The sequence below is a fragment of the Salvia splendens genome, chromosome 10, assembly GCF_004379255.2.
Source record: "Salvia splendens isolate huo1 chromosome 10, SspV2, whole genome shotgun sequence".
NCBI lineage: Eukaryota > Viridiplantae > Streptophyta > Magnoliopsida > Lamiales > Lamiaceae > Salvia > Salvia splendens.
The window spans coordinates 2,233,907-2,253,065 of record NC_056041.1 but is presented as its reverse complement, the minus strand read 5'-3'; the positions used below and the strand labels follow the sequence as shown (position 1 = coordinate 2,253,065).

General features: G+C 39.5%; 2 protein-coding genes and 1 non-coding gene across 3 annotated transcripts; 2 read left to right on the top strand and 1 right to left on the bottom strand.

The window, feature by feature from the left end:
* Nucleotides 1–523: 523 nt before the first annotated feature.
* On the top strand, nucleotides 524–13,391 carry LOC121752384. Its single transcript, XM_042147422.1, has 6 exons — nucleotides 524–767; nucleotides 1,364–1,465; nucleotides 12,101–12,242; nucleotides 12,321–12,449; nucleotides 12,525–12,615; nucleotides 12,915–13,391. The coding sequence occupies exons 2-6, from the start codon at nucleotides 1,389–1,391 to the stop codon at nucleotides 13,082–13,084; spliced, it is 609 nt and encodes a 202-aa protein (XP_042003356.1). The 5' UTR covers nucleotides 524–767; nucleotides 1,364–1,388; the 3' UTR covers nucleotides 13,085–13,391.
* Nucleotides 9,445–9,551, top strand: LOC121753470. The gene has a single exon (XR_006040444.1). It is a non-coding gene; the product is annotated as a small nucleolar RNA R71 (small nucleolar RNA).
* A 936-nt stretch (nucleotides 13,392–14,327) lies between the features above and the next one.
* On the bottom strand, nucleotides 14,328–19,159 carry LOC121752383 (ATP-dependent 6-phosphofructokinase 6-like). Its single transcript, XM_042147421.1, has 13 exons — nucleotides 18,830–19,159; nucleotides 18,076–18,122; nucleotides 17,917–17,956; nucleotides 17,736–17,798; nucleotides 17,521–17,658; nucleotides 17,103–17,261; nucleotides 16,916–16,969; nucleotides 16,516–16,584; nucleotides 15,960–16,089; nucleotides 15,461–15,714; nucleotides 15,253–15,301; nucleotides 15,030–15,184; nucleotides 14,328–14,778 (listed from the first exon to the last, which is right to left on the bottom strand). The coding sequence occupies exons 1-13, from the start codon at nucleotides 18,929–18,931 to the stop codon at nucleotides 14,575–14,577; spliced, it is 1,464 nt and encodes a 487-aa protein (XP_042003355.1). The 5' UTR covers nucleotides 18,932–19,159; the 3' UTR covers nucleotides 14,328–14,574.

Below are 19,159 nucleotides of genomic sequence, written 5' to 3'. Positions count from 1 at the left end.
AATTTTAAATTTTTAAACCAGATCAACACACAATTATGTTGTTGTGTTTTCACATATAAATAAACAACATTGTGGGATCAACCCTAACGTAGACTCATTGAATTAGTTTGAGTGTTTTGTTCTTAGGTGTTGGTGCATGCCCGACGCTCACGAACAAATTCACATCCATTATTATACTAGTAAGTTTATTCTAATCTCGAAAATAGGGAATGTATGGATTTTGAAATTGACATTTTCCATTTAAAAAATAAGGTATAATCATAACTGAAGTATGAAGAAGAGTACTAAGTAGTTCTGATTTTTTAATCGAAACTTGCAATGTAGGTTCAAATAAAATTATAACCCGCAATACGATTCTGAACCAATATTTATCGGGTCAGTTCCACCGTCAACTCGACATCCGTAACTGGGTTGGGCTGGCCCAGCCAATCCAAAAAGTACAAATGGGTCGCTCCACTATTTCATTACTACGCTTGTCAGCCCACTTCATCTTCGTCGGCTGATTTTCAAATTTTATTTCTATTTCTATTTCTATTTCTATTTCTATTTCTATTTCAAACCTATGATTATTTGAAGGGCTTGAAACACGCATGATTCTGCATCTAAATTTCTCATTTCCCCGTCAATCAATTCCACAAATTCATCCGATTTCATCCTGATCTATTCTCGAATCCCTAAACTCACCTGCAATTGACACAAATCTCAGAGGAAACAGCTTACGGAGTGACTGGAGCTGCGGCACATGCTGTAGATTCAGAATTTTCAAGGTAAATATGTTACTCAATCACCCGATAAAGAGTGTACATAGTTTCATTTTTTTCAAGTCATTTTTCCGGATTTCCTTTTTTTGGTGGCTGTTTTCTTTTTGCAATATCTGAAATAGAGGCTTGTCCAAGGAAATAGAGAGATTTTTGTAGGCGCGTCACTCAATCTCTCACCTGAATTATGCTATTCTTTGTTTCATTGATTTACACTGAAATTTGGATGCGAAAAAAACACGTTATGGAAATTTATCGCAGTTAATGAAATATTACAACGAAAATATTTTATTGCCGCCAAAAAGAAACTGTGTTATGATATGATATGGTATATCTGTAGATTGCTTATAAGGTTTAGATGTTAATGTTTTTTAATATATATTTTTTAGGATAGTTTTGTATGCTCTCATCAGATCATTGGCCGTTGGTATTGCATCCATATTTTCCTCCTAATCTGTAATCTCATCTCATAGTTTGATTCAATAGTCGGCGTAAACATTTGTAATTAGACTGCTTCAAAGTAAATAAGCATTCGTGTTTTTTTGCACTGCATAGTTTTTTTATATTGTGGACACCAGATTTTGAATTTCAGCTCTTTTTTTCAGGTAATAACTTCGACTGACGAGAAACATGAAATGCTTCAAGTGGTTATTTGTATGCTCTCTGATCGGGCTACTCAGTAGTCCATCAGACAGTTATGGAAATGTGTAAGTGATCTAATTCATTTGCTAGTTAGAAGTGTTTATTGATGTGGATAATACTGGTTTGTAAAACAGATCAATTTCGCACGCAAGTTCAATTTAATTACCCAAATATTATCACTAACTGCAAGAATACAGCTTCGTGTGTAGTATTTTAGGTGTCGATTCACAGGGAAGGGAATGATTATTAAAACTTAACACTAAACAAAGCATAAAAAGGTTCGATTTTTGGTTTTGATGATTAATGACACTAAGTTAACAAACTAACTACGCAAGGATTTTAAACACGAGAAAAACAGGTCACTCCAAGTTGCTCCTTAGACTCGAATCATTCTACACATTTATCACACACAAATTTGGGATTAACTTATCAACCTAATCGCTTGCACTGAACATGTTTGCGACGTATAATTCACAGTCAGCTGAACACTTGTTCCATGAATTAATTTTCGAAGGCATTCAACTCCTGCGGAAGCGCGGGAATCTAACATCAACTACTATACGAGCTTACCTAATCCACTATCAAATTATCCTCTGAACAATTTTAATTTGATAGCATAACAATTGATTAATCCATCCATGTCTATGTTAAAGAGACAATAAACAAGGATTAGATATCTATCACAACAGATGCCTCTAAAGTAATAGAATTACGCATTAAACACAATCAATGATATCAAACGTGAGTTCAAAAGTGTAGAAGCATTCTAACGAGTCTAATTCACAACTTGGAGCAACAAATGAGCCTAGCCTTGATACATGATAAATTCAATGATTAAAACCGTAGAAGGCATGCTCTTTCGGAGTAGAATTGGATGGCGGAGTCGGATCGTCGGAGTGTCGGGTAGATTTTCCTCCTTCTCTTCTCTTCTTCCTTCTTCTCCCTTCTGTCTTCCCCTTTTTTTTTTTGTAAAATCCGTCCTTTCTCTTTTTATTTCCCCCGCAAAACTGCCGAGAAAACTGCTGAAATACAGTTGAACCACCAAACGCCCGACCGGGCGAAATTAGAAGGGATAATCGCCCGACCGGGCGAAAGGCTTCTGGAGGTATCGTGGGGAAACGCCCGACCGGGCGTTTTGTGTCGTCAATAATCGCCCGACCGGGCGAACTTTCTGGAATCCTCATGCGTAACGCCCGACCGGGCGTTTTAGAAGCTCAGAATCGCCCGACCGGGCGAACTCTCTGGAATCTCAGCTATGCATTTCCGACGAACTTCCAGCTTCTAACACCCGAAACTACACTCAAAGCACGACTTGGTGAGTTATAATTAACATAGAAATGTTTAGTCTACGGGGGAAAAGTATAGGAAAAATGCTTCGCATCAAATACCCCCAAACTTAAGCTCTTGCTCGCCCCGAGCAAGATACATTTTAAGCACAAAAACTCAACCAAGTCTAACCCGCAAAGAGATTTTCATCAACAAGAATCAAGTAGGGACGTGAGTGACAAGATCTAAACCCCCGACATTTCCAATCGAGATTTCCCACTCTCAAGAACAATCACTCATCCCCCTAGATTTTCAAGTCAAGATGCACTTCAAAGTAAGTCCGAGCATACGATCAAACAACTCAAACCGTCATCATTGATTCATCAAGCACTACTAATCTCATAGACTCGCAGATTTCAAACCGAACTTCTTTAACTCTACCAAGCTATTTACACACATCCACAAGCATCAACGATTAGGTCCAAGGTCTTATTTCAAGGTTGTAATGTGGCTAGGGACGAGGTAGGATAAGTATGGATAGTGAGCTCAAAGGCTACACATTTGAGTGCCAAAATCTTCCCTCCTACAACATCCTTCCAAAGATCGAACAACCAAAAATTACAACCCAACTCAAACTCCCCCAAACTTGAGATCTATTCTAGACAAGATTACATCGCACAATTATAGAAGCTCTATCTTTATTTCATCAAACTTATTTTTTTTTTTATTTTTTTTTTTTTTTTTTTTTTTTTTGTAAAGACCTCGACTTTTGTGAATTTGGAGGTCGTCTTTTTCTTTTTCTTGTTCTTGTTTTTTTTTTTTTTTTTTTTTTTTTCTTAGAACTTCATTCTTTTCACCTTCTATCAAGTCTAGAAATGTCTACTCTTTACAACTCACCACCCACACTCAAACTCAAACCACAAAGCTCAACTTGTATTTAGCACCCAAATAGTAGCAAGGTCTATCGATGAGGCTAAAATTAGGCTTATTTCAGTGGCTAAGTGTTTGGCTAAGTGTTTACACAAAGAATAAGAAATTAAGCTCAAGGTGGCTTCTAGGGGATCATTTGATGGACTAGGCATGTGATCATTTGGCCATGGAGTTCATCCTAGTGCCTTATCCTCCCAAATCGTTAACACAAACGAACGCAAGCACTTCACTCGATAAAGCAAATCAATCCAACATAATTTCCACAAGTCATGCGATTTTCATACTCTCCTCAACTCAAGAAATCGGATGTTATCACGACATGCTTTTTCACAAAGATCCATGCACCCATTCTATTCATCCTAGGCTTCAAAGTTCAAGTAAAATTAAGCAAGATTTCCCAACCAGAAAGCCGAAGATAAAGCATGCACCCGTCAACTACATAGATTCAAAACATCTTTATCACGCAAAACACCCAAAAAACATACAACACAAATCATTCATAACCCCCCCCAAACTTGAATGCATCATTGTCCTCAATGCATGCAAAGAAGACAAATAAAGTAAAGGGAAAGGAAACTCCCCCAAACTTGGCATGACGTCCATAGTGCATTCGGGTGGGAGGGTGGGTGTAAAATCCTTTGCAGGTGTGCTTCCTCCTAAGCTCCAATCCTAACTCCCAGTTGCTCCTACAAAAAAAAACAAAAACTACAAAAAGAACACTCAATTCAAAATAAATGTTGGAGGAAAGAATTGAGCAAACAAAACCTCCAACATATGAAACCAAAAGATAAAAGAAAGAAAAAAACTTGGGTTGCCTCCCAATCAGCGCCTTTGTTTATAGTCGTTGGCTCGACCTTCTTCATCTTTGGTCTACACTTTCAGATTCTCTAGTGTGACCACCTCTTCTGTCTCCGTGCCACTTTCAACTCCAACATAGGCCTTCAAGCGTTGGCCATTCACCTTCCAAATGCTACCATTCTTCTGATCCCGAACATCCACAGCACCATAGGGGTATACCTTGTGCACCACATAGGGACCCCACCATCTTGACTTGAGCTTGCCCGGAAACAGTCTAAGCCGAGAGTTGTACAAAAGGACCAGTTGTCCCTCATGGAATTGACGAGGCTTAATGGCTGCATCATGTACCCTCTTAGCACGCTCTTTGTAGAGATCAACGCTCTCATATGCATGAAGCCTAAACTCATCCATCTCATTCATATCGCACATCCTCTTCTCGGCTGCAGCATCATAATCCAAATTAAGCTTTTGCAAAGCCCAAAAAGCTTTATGCTCAAGCTCTACCGGCAAATGGCAAGCCTTCCCAAATACCAATTTGTATGGTGAAGTTCCAATCGGGGTCTTATACGCCGTTCGATAGGCCCACAAAGCATCATCTAGCTTTTGAGCCCAATCCTTCCGAGACGGCCTTACAACTTTCTCAAGCACCCGCTTTATCTCACGATTGGAGACTTCAACTTGACCACTTGTTTGGGGATGATAAGGGGTAGCAACCTTGTGTTGGACACCATACTTTCCTAGGAGGTTTTCAAACAATTTGTTGCAAAAATGAGTTCCTCCATCACTGATAATGGCTCGTGGTGTCCCAAAGCGGTTAAAGATGTGATTCTTGATAAATTTCAACACCACTTTGGCATCATTGGTTGCCGAGGCCACTGCCTCTACCCACTTAGATACGTAGTCGACAGCAACGAGAATGTATTGCTGCCCATTAGACTTGGGAAACGGTCCCATGAAGTCTATTCCCCAAACATCGAAAAGTTCTACCTCGTGAATATTATTCATCGGCATTTCATTCCTCCACGAGATATTGCCGGCTCTTTGGCAACTGTCACATCGTTCTACATAGGCTTTTGCATCCTTGAAGATCGATGGCCAAAAGAATCCGGACTGAAGCACTTTAAAAGCAGTTCGTCGTGCTCCAAAGTGGCCGCCATACAACGAATCATGGCATGCAGACAAAATCTGAAGGTGCTCATGCTCTCCAACGCACCTTCGAATCACTCCATCACTACAAATCCGGAAGAGAAACGGATCTTCCCAAACATATGTGCGGGTGTCACTCAAAAACTTCTTCTTTTGGTTAGATGACAACCCTTCTGGTATAATGCCCGTGACAAGGTAGTTTGCCAAATTGGCAAACCACGGCACATATGTTTCCCGAGCCTCCACTTGCAACACTTGCTCGTCGGGAAATTTCTCATTTATCCTTTTCTTTCTTTCATCTTCCGTCTCTTCCAATCCCTCTAATCTAGACAGATGATCGGCTACCAAATTCTCGGTCCCCTTTTTGTCTTTGATTTCCACATCAAACTCTTGTAGTAAAAGGATCCACCTCACCAACCGAGGCTTTGCATCTTTCTTGTTCATCAAGTACTTGATAGCCGAATGATCCGTAAACACTACCACCTTCGTGCCAAGTAAGTAAGCACGAAACTTCTCAAAAGCATACACTACTGCTAGCATTTCCTTCTCTGTCGTGGTGTAATTCAGTTGAGCTTCGTTGAGTACTTTGCTAGCATAGTAGACAGCGTGTAGAACCTTGTCTCTCCTTTGGCCTAGAACGGCCCCCACAGCATAGTCCGAAGCATCACACATCAGCTCAAACGGCTTTGACCAGTCGGGTGTGATAATAATAGGAGCTTCGACTAGCTTTTTCTTCAGCAATTCAAATGCCTCAAGGCATTTCCCATCAAAGACGAACTTGGCATCCTTTTCAAGCAAGTTGCAAAGTGGCTTTGCAATCTTTGAAAAATCCTTTATAAAACGTCGGTAGAATCCCGCGTGTCCAAGGAAACTACGGATGCCCTTCACATTCGTTGGGGGAGGTAACTTTGAGATCACATCAATCTTCGCCTTATCCATCTCCAACCCCAACTCTGACACCTTGTGTCCCAACACTATGCCTTCCTTGACCATGAACTGACACTTTTCCCAATTGAGCACGAGATTTGATTCTTCACATCTTTGTAGGACCCGTCTCAAGTTTTCTAAGCAAAAGTCAAATGAGGATCCAAAGACGGAGAAATCATCCATGAAGATCTCCATGATGTCTTCATTCATATCAGAAAAAATTGCCATCATGCAACGTTGGAATGTAGCCGGTGCATTACACAAACCAAAAGGCATCCGGCGGAAGGCATAAGTTCCAATAGGACATGTGAATGTCGTCTTTTCTTGATCTTCCGGGGCAATTGCAATCTGATTGTACCCCGAATATCCATCAAGAAAGCAATAATGGGAATAACCCGCAATCCTATCGAGCAACTGATCCAGAAATGGCAACGGGAAGTGATCTTTTCTCGTCGCCGTATTCAACTTTCTATAATCCATGCAAACTCTCCATGAGTTCACCAATCGAGTTGCCAAAACCTCATTCTTCTCATTGACGGTCACGGTTATTCCCCCTTTCTTTGGTACACATTGTACCGGGCTAACCCACTCACTATCGGAAATGGGATAGATCATCCCATATTTCAGCAATTTCTTCACTTCTTTTTCAACCACTTCCTGCATAAGTGGGTTCAACCTCCTTTGTCTCTCTCTTACCGGCTTAGCTCCATCTTCCATCAAGATTTTATGCATGCATATTGCGGGGCTAATTCCTTTGATGTCGGCAATGGACCAACCTAGAGCTTTCTTGTGTGACTTCAGTAGCTCTATCAACTTCAATTCCTCTTCATCATTCAACATCGCCGATATCACAACCGGTAAAGATTCATCCTCACCAAGGAATGCGTATTTCAGATTTGTCGGGAGTGGCTTCAATTCTAGCTTTGGTGGTACTTCAATTGAGGGCTGCACATCCGCCACGAAAGTATCCACCACACATTCATTCTCTAGACTTGGTCGATCAATTTGAGCATCCTCACTTTCATCAAAATCAAAATCAACTTTAATTGTCGAACCAAAGTCTCTTTCCAAGCTCCCCTTATCATAAACGCTTCCTTCTATACTTGCCGAGCAACGCATCTTGTCAAAGATACACTTGTCGAGGACATCAACTCTAAAGCACGCTTTTGCATCACTAGGATGCTTCATCGCTTTCTCCACATTAATGGTCACTTGCTCACCATTAATTCTAAACGTGACAGAGTTGTCTTTAGCTCCTAACAACACATCTCCCGTGGCAAGAAACGGTCTACCAAACAGAATAGGTACCTCTTTGTCCTCGGGCATATCCAATACTATGAAATCAACGGGGATGACGAACTTGTCTACCTTGACCAAGACATCCTCTACTATTCCAGTGGGCTTCACAATGGAATGATCAGCCAGTTGTAGAGCAATGTCGATGGGCTCCATTCTGTTCTCCAGTCCAATGGCACGTGCTGTTTTCAATGCCATCAGTGAGATCCCCGATCCTTGATCCAATAGACATTTGGTAAAAATTGTGTTGCCTATCTCACAAGGAATCACACAACTTCCCGGATCCCTCTTCTTCATGGGCATCATTCCCGAAATCAATTGTGAGCAATTCATGCTCAATGCCACTATTCCCTCGTCTTGAAGTTTCTCCTTGTTTGCCATCATGTCCTTAAAGAACTTGGAGAACTTGGGGAAATTAGTGAAGAGGTCCACCAACGATACATCCACATTCACTTTTCGAATCACGTTCATCATCCACTCGAAGCTTTTCTCCTTTGGAGCTCTGTTCTTCCTCTTCGGTGGATATGGTGGAGGAGGAATGTGATCAGGGAAGTTGAACTTGCTTTTCGGGTCTAATGCCGGACTTGTCATCAGCTGTCCATTTGATCCCATCTCTACTTTCTGCTTTCCCTTCTTTTCTGCCAAAAACTTCTCACTTAACTCGGCTTCTACACCATTTTCCTTGCTGCCGGATGCAGCCTGTTCTTGACCATGTTGGGCACCCTGCACCAACGCGGGACTTCCCTTACATGCCTCGTCCGCCCCTGCGTGCGAGGAATGCAAGCCTAACATCTCATCCGCCCCTGCGTGTGAGATGCCGGAAGTACCTTGGCCGTCCATTGATGGTGTTGAATCCAACTCACGACCACTTCTCAAGACCACTGCCTTACACTGTTCATTGCCTCTCGGATTAGGTACGGTATTGCTCGGGATGGTGTTAGGAATCCTCGTGTGTGATGCCGTGGCAAGCTGCCCTATCTGCGTCTCAAGATTCCTCATTGTCGCATCCATCTGCCCAAACTTTTCCACCGTCCTTTCCTTGAAATTTTCGTTCTCCTTTTGACTCTTAGTCATGAAAGAGAGAATCTGCCCCAACTGATCCTCGACGGTTGGCTTCTTCTCATAACCCGGCGGTTGAGTGTTGTTCCTCCATTGATTTCCCGAGTTGTTGCTAGGACCAGCCTGATTCCATCCCGTTTGTTGAGGTCTCCAATTTTGCTGATTGTTGTATTGGTTGCCTTGATTGAACCCTTGGCGATTGTTGCCAATATAGTTCACATCTTCCACAGGTGGTCCTTGAAGACTTGGGCACTGATCAGTATGATGCCCGCCTTGGCACAACCCACATCTCATCACCGTCACAGCTTGGGGTTGAGGAGTCAGTTGAAGAGATTTAACTGCCTTTGTCATCGACGACATTTGAGTGCTAATGTCCGCCAGTTGAGCTTCAATTGCAGATACTCTCTCTGCATCCTTTGTAGCACCGAATGTGTCTCCTCCTTTCTCCGCTGCTCTCCTTGGGTTGTGCCAGTTCCGTTGATTGTTAGCCAACCTTTGGAATAAGGCTCTCACCTCCTCATGCGTTAAGTCATCCAGGTTTCCATTAGAGCCTGCAGTAACTAGTCCCGTGCCTTCATTATTGAGTCCCTTGTAGAATTTCAAAAGGTCATGCCCCGGAGCTAGTCCGTGACTTGGGCATTTCCTTATCAATTCCGTGAATCTCTTCCATGCTTCCGCGAAGGACTCGTCATACTTTTGTCGGAAAGAGGTGATCTCCTCTCTCAACTTCTCAATCTTCATAGGAGAATTGTATTCCAAGAGGAACAACGTCTTCAACTCTTGGAACGTTGCTATGTTGTAGCCCGGGATAGAGTCATACCAAGCTCTTGCTTTCTCCCTCAGAGAAAATGGGAATAAGACCCTCTTGATTAGATTGTGTTCCACATTCGGGGGTCTGTGAGAGTTCGTCAACTCGTAGAAGGCATTGAGGTGGCTCACCGGGTCCTCATCATCCCGTCCATGGAAAAGATTCCCCCCATTCACCAAACTAATATAGTGAGGTGGAATGTTGATGTTGTTGTTCGCATAAGCAAACTCTCCGGGGTACTCAATTCCCGATCTCAGTGTATCGCCAAACCTCACAACAGGTGGTGGTATCTCATTGTTATCTGCCATCTCACTTTCTGATTCTGAATCTCTTTCTGTACTCGGCTCGCTGAACAAGTTGCCTCTAATTGGACTCGGATAGTCCGGGAAGATTTCAGTAGGCGATCCTCTAACTCTTCTTCTTTGATAACAGAGCAACCCAAACGGTGGTGTACCCTGTGATCGCGTGTGCATTCACTTTTTTTATTTTTATTTTTATTTTTACCTACACAACAGAAAATACACCAAGCACAAGCATAAAATATTTCCTAATTACCGAAAGCGAGACCTCTCGACAACTTCGGGGTAAGTCCTATAAAACGTGTGTGCTAGTGTGCAAACAAAACTACCTAAAACTAAACTAAGAGTTAGCTAAAAATTACCTAAAAGAATACACTCCTTCGTCTTCAAGTCCGGACGTGGTAGATGGCTATCACACCGTAGAACACGAACAATGTACCTATAAAACTCAAAAAGAAAAATCAAACAAAATAAAAACAAACAAACTATAAGCTAAATAATCGATTGCCTTCCCCGGCAACGGCGCCAAAACTTGATGTGGATAATACTGGTTTGTAAAACAGATCAATTTCGCACGCAAGTTCAATTTAATTACCCAAATATTATCACTAACTGCAAGAATACAGCTTCGTGTGTAGTATTTTAGGTGTCGATTCACAGGGAAGGGAATGATTATTAAAACTTAACACTAAACAAAGCATAAAAAGGTTCGATTTTTGGTTTTGATGATTAATGACACTAAGTTAACAAACTAACTACGCAAGGATTTTAAACACGAGAAAAACAGGTCACTCCAAGTTGCTCCTTAGACTCGAATCATTCTACACATTTATCACACACAAATTTGGGATTAACTTATCAACCTAATCGCTTGCACTGAACATGTTTGCGACGTATAATTCACAGTCAGCTGAACACTTGTTCCATGAATTAATTTTCGAAGGCATTCAACTCCTGCGGAAGCGCGGGAATCTAACATCAACTACTATACGAGCTTACCTAATCCACTATCAAATTATCCTCTGAACAATTTTAATTTGATAGCATAACAATTGATTAATCCATCCATGTCTATGTTAAAGAGACAATAAACAAGGATTAGATATCTATCACAACAGATGCCTCTAAAGTAATAGAATTACGCATTAAACACAATCAATGATATCAAACGTGAGTTCAAAAGTGTAGAAGCATTCTAACGAGTCTAATTCACAACTTGGAGCAACAAATGAGCCTAGCCTTGATACATGATAAATTCAATGATTAAAACCGTAGAAGGCATGCTCTTTCGGAGTAGAATTGGATGGCGGAGTCGGATCGTCGGAGTGTCGGGTAGATTTTCCTCCTTCTCTTCTCTTCTTCCTTCTTCTCCCTTCTGTCTTCCCCTTTTTTTTAAATCCGTCCTTTCTCTTTTTATTTCCCCCGCAAAACTGCCGAGAAAACTGCTGAAATACAGTTGAACCACCAAACGCCCGACCGGGCGAAATTAGAAGGGATAATCGCCCGACCGGGCGAAAGGCTTCTGGAGGTATCGTGGGGAAACGCCCGACCGGGCGTTTTGTGTCGTCAATAATCGCCCGACCGGGCGAACTTTCTGGAATCCTCATGCGTAACGCCCGACCGGGCGTTTTAGAAGCTCAGAATCGCCCGACCGGGCGAACTCTCTGGAATCTCAGCTATGCATTTCCGACGAACTTCCAGCTTCTAACACCCGAAACTACACTCAAAGCACGACTTGGTGAGTTATAATTAACATAGAAATGTTTAGTCTACGGGGGAAAAGTATAGGAAAAATGCTTCGCATCATTTATGCTTAGGTTTGCATAGTTGTGAGAATCAGATAGACCTGTTGTATAAAAAGTGATGTGAGATTTTATTTGCTTCTAAGTTTTATTTAAACTATCTTCTTATGCCAAACTAACAACTAAGAAATCACACTGTTTTTGGATCCTGGCAACTCCTGTTACACTGATGAATAACAGAAACTAAGATACTGATGGATATGGTGACGAAACAGAAATTGATTTGGCTTCATTTGGTTTGTAGTTTTCGTCATCACAACAACATGATACAGACTTCTATTCCACTAGGAGTAGTTAATTAGGGGGTCACTAATAATCATATAATCTTTGACTATAAAGTTTGTAAATAAAACATTTTTATGTTTTCAGCGTGACTGACGATAAAGTTTTGCGCGTTGGTGTGGAGCTTTTCAAGGAAGTATTGGCGCTACAAAATGGGGCTCGCTTCTACCACTTGCATGGATTAAAACCTCAGATGTGGTATGAAGTGAAGATATCATATCCTTCTTCTGTATGTGCGCCATTTTCAAATGTTATGCCGTTTGGGATTCATTGACAACATCACCTAATTACATTGAAGGAATAACAGATACCAGCCAGTTTTTCTTTGCAACTAAAAAGAGGTGCTCCAGATTTGGGTCTGAATCAAGGAAGAAAATTGCTCAACACTGAAAAGATAATTTTCAAGACAGATGGAATCACCTCATTGATTGAACAGGTTTGTTTTACCTGTAAATGCGTCTCCTCATATTCTTGTATGCTGATGTTCACTACTTTGGTATTTTTGGCTTAGGGCGAAATGTCTGTTCTCGTGAACGTGGAACCTGAAGGGGTTGTTGCGATACCAGGGAAGCAGGAAACGGAATATATCATTTTTAATATAGGTACTCCAGTTTTCTATTCCAATGCTCTTCGTTTTCTACACCAAGAGAAACTTCTGCATCGTTTCTTTTTTTAATTTTGTGCTCCAGAACTTTTTACTGCAGCCTTATTATGCTCTACCAAAATTACCAATTTCACACCATCTCTTTGCAATGTTTCTTGTGCATATGCTTCTTCACAATGTTTCTACGTGCTCACAGATTACCTCTATATCTATTTTCTGCACTTCGATTATACTATATATTTCCATAAAAACACAGCTGGCTTTGATTGTCTTGACCGATCTCCATCTTTGCTGCAGTTTGTGACGAACTGTTTATGGGTATTCCCCACGAGGCTTGGTACGTTGTAGTTTTCATACTGCTTGGTTTGGTGCTGGCTTTTGTGGTTCCTCCCTATCTGCCCGTGTTCTTGCTGCCAAAAAACGGTAGACAGCCATTGTTCGATCATGCTGTTACCAAGGCTTCATGAAGCCGTCTCTTTGCTGCATCTTGCCGTTATATGTACTCAAGATATTTGATTTAGATGGAGTATTTGGCTTCACATTAGTTTGACATTAAATCATATTGAATTATAAATAATGGTCCTTTATGAATGTATTTGACTGTCTATAGTTAGTTACTTACTTTCAAATTTTGAAAATTGAAACCCAACCCCGATTTGGAATGTTTGTGGCTCCAAAATTAAGTAGTTGGTTATGTATTTTCTCATTGGTCATGATAAATGATGGATATAACTGAAAAAATTACTACAAAATTTTCTCATTTTTGGTTTTGAAGTCGAATATTTAGTTTTTTTTTTATTTGTTGTAAAAAAATGATTTAACCATCTTGGCAAGATGTAGTATCCATGTGGCTAGGGGTGGGTAGGTACGATATACCTTACCGAAACCACCATACCGTATACCTTATCGTAAATTCAGTATGCGAAAAAATCATACCTTTATCTTACTAAAATTTTCGGTATACTGAACTTCGGTATACCTTATTTTCAGTATGGAGAATTTTCATACCGATACCGTACCTCATTTTCGGTATGCCGTACCAAAGTTCGGTATACCATACTTTTGCGGTATACCTTACTTTCAATATCAATGAAAATTGAATATTTGAGTTTTTAGAACACTATTTATATTTTATAGTAATTTTAATAATATACGGGGTATTAAATACTAGTATATTTTATTCATATTATATTATATTTCACAATAAATTTTATAATTTAAAAATATATAAAATACTTTATATATTATTATATTCATATTTTACGGTATATACCTTAAATTACGGTATATACCGAATTTCGGTATGCCGCGGTATACCGCGGTATATAAAAATTCATACCTTTACCTTACCGAAATATTTCAATAAGGTATCATACCGTACTGAAAATCACGGTATACCGAAAAATCGATATTTTCAGTATTTTTTCGGTACGATAAGGTCGGTATTTCGGCATTTCAGTATTTTTTCCCCAGCCATACATGTGGCTACTTAAACCTCATATGGATATAAAAAATTAATTAATTACTTAACACTAAAGTTCAAATTAATATGCCACTCTAAATTATGGAGCAAGTTATTGGAGTCAATGTTATAAGCACACAACCAAACTAATGCAATGGGCACATCGTTTTCAAATTCACACAAATTTTATTTTATACGAACAAACTATACAGACTCAAAACTCAAGGAAATAAAAGAAATCCAACATAGAAATTCAAAAGTACTAACGTCTTATATAATCAACATTCATTTGTTAGACACCAATCGACGTGTTATACAATTAAAATACTGACACATAAATACAAGCTTAAAAACCAAGGCACTGGTAAAGTTGGAAGAAAAGTATTCATACACGACCCCATTAACATGTTATTGTACAAATCCTAAATCAAAGCTGCAGCCAGATCATGCAAAACAGGGGAGAGGTAGTCGAGGAGAGAGGATCAAACCACTTTTCTATTTATTGCTCTTTTCTTTATTACCTGTTTTCGCATCTGCAATATTTGTCGTATCGTCCATCAGTTGAGATTGAGGCCCTTGTTCTTTCTTGGCTTTGTCAAGCAGTTTATGGCTGAGGAAGCTCGGTTGGTTTGTCGAAGAGAGAAGCCTCGCCCACATCCTGTCAGTTATCACAACCTTGTTTTGCTGCTCAGTAATACGCTGCGCAGAAAACAGTTTGATGTCATCTCCATATCATAACAAGTCCTCAGCATAAAAACTTCATTATTTAAAAAATGGGAAGTTAAGCATAAGAGAACACAATGTTAACTGTAAACAAAATTAATTTCTTCACTTAAATGATGTAAACTAAGACCCTTATAAGTCAAGGCTGCTTCCTGACACTCGAAAGAGACGTACAACTTATTTTAACAAAACTATGATGACCGCTGTCTTAAGAAATTGTGACTTACATTGAAAGGAATGTATGTATGCCGGCCATTCACAAGGCCACTTGTGAAGCCTGTAAAACCTGACATGGCTCCATGAACGGCGCTTTGAGCAAGAAGTGTGCAGTACACATTATCAGATGCATTGCTCGGTATGGCACGGATCATGTAAGTGGGATCTATGAAAACAGTGGGTTAGTTTCTTATTTCCAATAGATAGGACAAGTAGATAATCCTTTGAACTGACCTATGTATTTTAGAGTGATGAGAAGCTTTTTTTCCTTTGAAAAGTGTTCCTATAATTGGGAAAACCAAATTAACAAAGTAAAGGATAAAAACTATTACAGCTTTCGATAGTGTATATATTTGTGCTGAAAAGTGTTTCTGAATTGGTTAATTGTTTTCCATCCAGTTATTTGCATTTTGTCAGAGAACAAATATAGAAAGATCCACACCTTAATTCTTTGAGAAAGCCACAAACCGACATCTTGAAGTAGCTTGTTCCCTGAAGCATCCTGTTCGTTTTTAGCGGCGAGAAGATCCTCTCCTGCTCCTTCAGCAACAACAATGACCATGTGTCCATTTTCTTTAAGCCTCTTCTCAATATATTCGAAAAGTCCACCTTGTCCTTCTAAATAAAATGGGGACTCGGGTATCAAACAGCAGTCAACATCTCGACTGGCCAGTGTAGCATACATTGCAATAAATCCTATACAAGTAATTGATCAAAGTTAGAGGCTATTAGCAAGATGATCAAAATAACTTTAGATCTTGAAGGAGCGAGTTGATTTTTCTCAAGTATCAACAGTTTTCTGTCATTTGAAAGGGATATCTATCTTGCTTCTTCTTGTATATTTTACTCCTTATACTTGGTCACAATAAAAATTATAATAAACACAGCATAAAATATCGGATTATATCAGTCAATGGTATAATTGCAGGAATTTTTTTTACCACTGTAGCGGCCCATAAGTTTCACTACACCAATTCCATTTTCTGCACTCTCAGCCTCAACATGTGCAGCATTAATGGCACGCTGAGCTTCCTCCACAGCAGTATCAAAACCAAATGATTTGTCAATAACCTGATATGAGAATCCAGTTGAACCGAATCTTGTCAGTACCCAAAGTGAACAATTCTAGTGAATACACCAAACATTATAACCTCCAATTTCCATCACTTTCTGATAAAGTTAATCTCATAAACTAGAACCAACACGGTTTATGTTCACATGGATTATAGTGCAAGAAGAACATCATACGTTAACCACGATATTTGGAACACAAGGTGCGGTTTAGCTGAGATTAACCAAATATTTGGTCTTTAGAGAATAGGTATTGGGATTGTGAAGAAAAGTTACTTGTGCATTCACACGATTTTATATTAGCTAAGGCTTTTGACACTCAGGAATTTTTTCCTTCAAGTTGAAAGCATCATCTAGATAATTCATATGATGATCCAGAGAAAAAAGTGACAACCATATAAATGATAAATGATAAATAACAGGTACCGGTATGTCATTGTCAATTGTCTTGGGAATTCCAGCAACTGCAACCTTTAAACCCCGCTTACGAATTTCCTGGAAAACGAAAAAAAAGGGAAAGGACAAATCTCCTGAAAATTTCAGTATACACATAGTATGAAGATTTTTGTTGGAAAAATGTCACTAAAACTGACTATGGAGTCAGTAACTTCGGCCTGTATAATAGAAGGCAGTATACTTGAGGTACTATTAAAGAAGTCGTAACATTGATTCTCAAAAGTTTATAAATTCTCATAAAACATAATTTAGAAAAGATAGTTAGAGGGTCAAGTCAAAATCATTTCATAACTCATTAGAATTAACAAAGAAAAACAAAGTAAAATCATGAATTGTTGGTCTACTTAGCAGGGGAACTAAATCAGATCACCTCATATATTACAGCTGCTCCTTTTTGGGTGCCATCCCCTCCAATTATGTAAACCTGATCATCATCTTTTCATCAGTTCCATAATGAAGTCCAGTGCAGCAGATATCTAGTGCATTGCTAAGTGGATAGAGTGAATGGCACATCAACAGAAATCCCTCTAGTTATAGAAAGTATAGTCAAGACTTACCTGATTAAATCCACGGTCCTGAATGCTGTCAACAATCTTCACGGTATCATGACCACCTCGGGAAGTTCCCAGGATGGTCCCACCACGCTTATGTATGTCATTTACAATCTTAGGTGACAAAGGAATGGTATTCTTTGAATAGAATCCCCTGTAACCTCCCTAACAGAATATATTATGCATTAGGAGTACATAAAATAGAAAGGATATAGCAGTACTACCTTATAAAGCAGTGGTCAAAGCAATAATGTAGTTTCCTAATCAAATGTATAATAACTTACAACAATAAATACGCATCACAAACAAGAAGACACGATAAACTAGTGCCAGAGTACTTTGAGAATATTTAGTACCATACCAAGTTTATAACCTATTTGTAACACCTTGTTAAACATTGCAACTAGCAACAAATAAAACTTACATCAATTCCCAAGACTTTGGTGGCACCGTACATATAATCAAGGCTATGCACAATCTCCCTGATCACTGTGTTTAGGCCCGGACAGAGACCTCCACATGTCACAATACAAGCATTCACTTCTTCTGGAGTAAAGTACACCTGTTTGACATTGACGCATTCAAATACTGGAGTTCCCAAAATTTAATGACTTGAATACAAGAAAAAGGAACATTTACCTTTTGACGTGGACCAGCTCGCCGGAAATGTACCCCTCTTGGAGTATCCTTGTGAACAACAATCTTCATAGAGAAGCATAATTGGTCTGAGAACGGTAAAAACAGTCTACCTTTTGACTAGTATGGGGTACAGAAAAATATACTCCAATTAAGACCTTCTTTAAAACACAAATGTGCCCACCTTTTGAGGTACACTATCATCCATGTCGACGAAGTACTGCCTGAAATCATAAAAAAAAGTGTTAATATGTTCTATATTTTTTCTTAGAGAAAGGATCAGATGTGGAACATCAAACCAGAAGGCACACATTTGAGAAGGAGAAAAGTGTGGTTAACTCACTTGACAACTGAGTATGCAGGATTCGAGCGTAGCGGATTGGGATATGTCTGCCAAACAATTAAAGAACCAATGTCAATGTTCACTTCTTCAGTTTCTCTGTACTTCCTATTTTATCTCATGTCCCAGTCTTATTCTTCCTAGCTTAAAAAAATTGTAGTAATTGCCTATCTCAAACGAAAAAATAACCATATGCTACAATAAAATTGTCCTTTATGCACTCTAGCTTAAATCCACATTTTACATTAACTAATGCAACAACAGATTAGTTCCTAATTCCACGAGATCATGAACAGTTGAACACTCTCATGCGGGCCCCATCAATACAAGCCAAAAGCACGATATTAAAACAAACAAAACAAAATCATTAAATAGCATCAGCTCTACGCATTAATCCAGCAGTTAACTGCATCTCACAAATACTCGTATCAAATAAAACAGAATAAAATCATCAGCAACTTAATTAAGCAGATTAAATAAAATCGTCACTATGTGCTGCAATTGCAAACACTTCAACATCCTGCAGCTGAAACTGAGCTAACATTCGCTCAGTATCCCCAATCATTTCGCCCTCTAAACTCATAAGAATCGAATCGATTCTCCACATACGAATCCACCAGAACACACACTACCACGCAGCAGGCGCGATCGCGCAACATCCAAACAAATACAGCTATCCAGCACTACGCGGAAGACAGTAGATACAGATTCATATACGCATATCATCAATGCAAACAATATACACACACTAACGTACGGGAAGATTGGGAATATAATCGGTGATATGAGGCACATCCTGGAGAACGTAACCGAGCTGTCCTTCCGTCACCTTCATCTGGAAATTGGTCTGCGTCGCCATTAACAAACACACTCTCTCTCTCCCACGCAAATCTATACCTATTTCTTCTCGATTGTTGTAGAGAAGGAAAAATTTATTAGTTCATGAATAAATAATTTCTGGTTTAAAAAAGGAAGGATTCGAGTTTCTCGTGAAAATTTTTAAAGTGCATAGGCACTAGCTATAAACATTGATGAAGTATGAGGAAAAATATAATCGGATTGGAATTAAAAAGAAGACTATTTAGTT

Bases quoted from the DNA above. Each gene is read 5' to 3' on its own strand.
- LOC121752384 (XM_042147422.1), top strand. From the start codon at position 1,389: ATGAAATGCTTCAAGTGGTTATTTGTATGCTCTCTGATCGGGCTACTC. The intron at 1,466-12,100 runs GTAAGTGATCTA...TTATGTTTTCAG, and splicing joins TCAGACAGTTATGGAAATGT to CGTGACTGACGATAAAGTTT. The intron at 12,450-12,524 runs GTTTGTTTTACC...TTTTTGGCTTAG, and splicing joins TCACCTCATTGATTGAACAG to GGCGAAATGTCTGTTCTCGT.
- LOC121752383 (XM_042147421.1), bottom strand. From the start codon at position 18,931: ATGGCGACGCAGACCAATTTCCAGATGAAGGTGACGGAAGGACAGCTC. The intron at 16,090-16,515 runs GTACCTGTTATT...TTCTCATATCAG, and splicing joins CAATTGACAATGACATACCG to GTTATTGACAAATCATTTGG. The intron at 14,779-15,029 runs GTAAGTCACAAT...TTTTCTGCGCAG, and splicing joins ATACATACATTCCTTTCAAT to CGTATTACTGAGCAGCAAAA.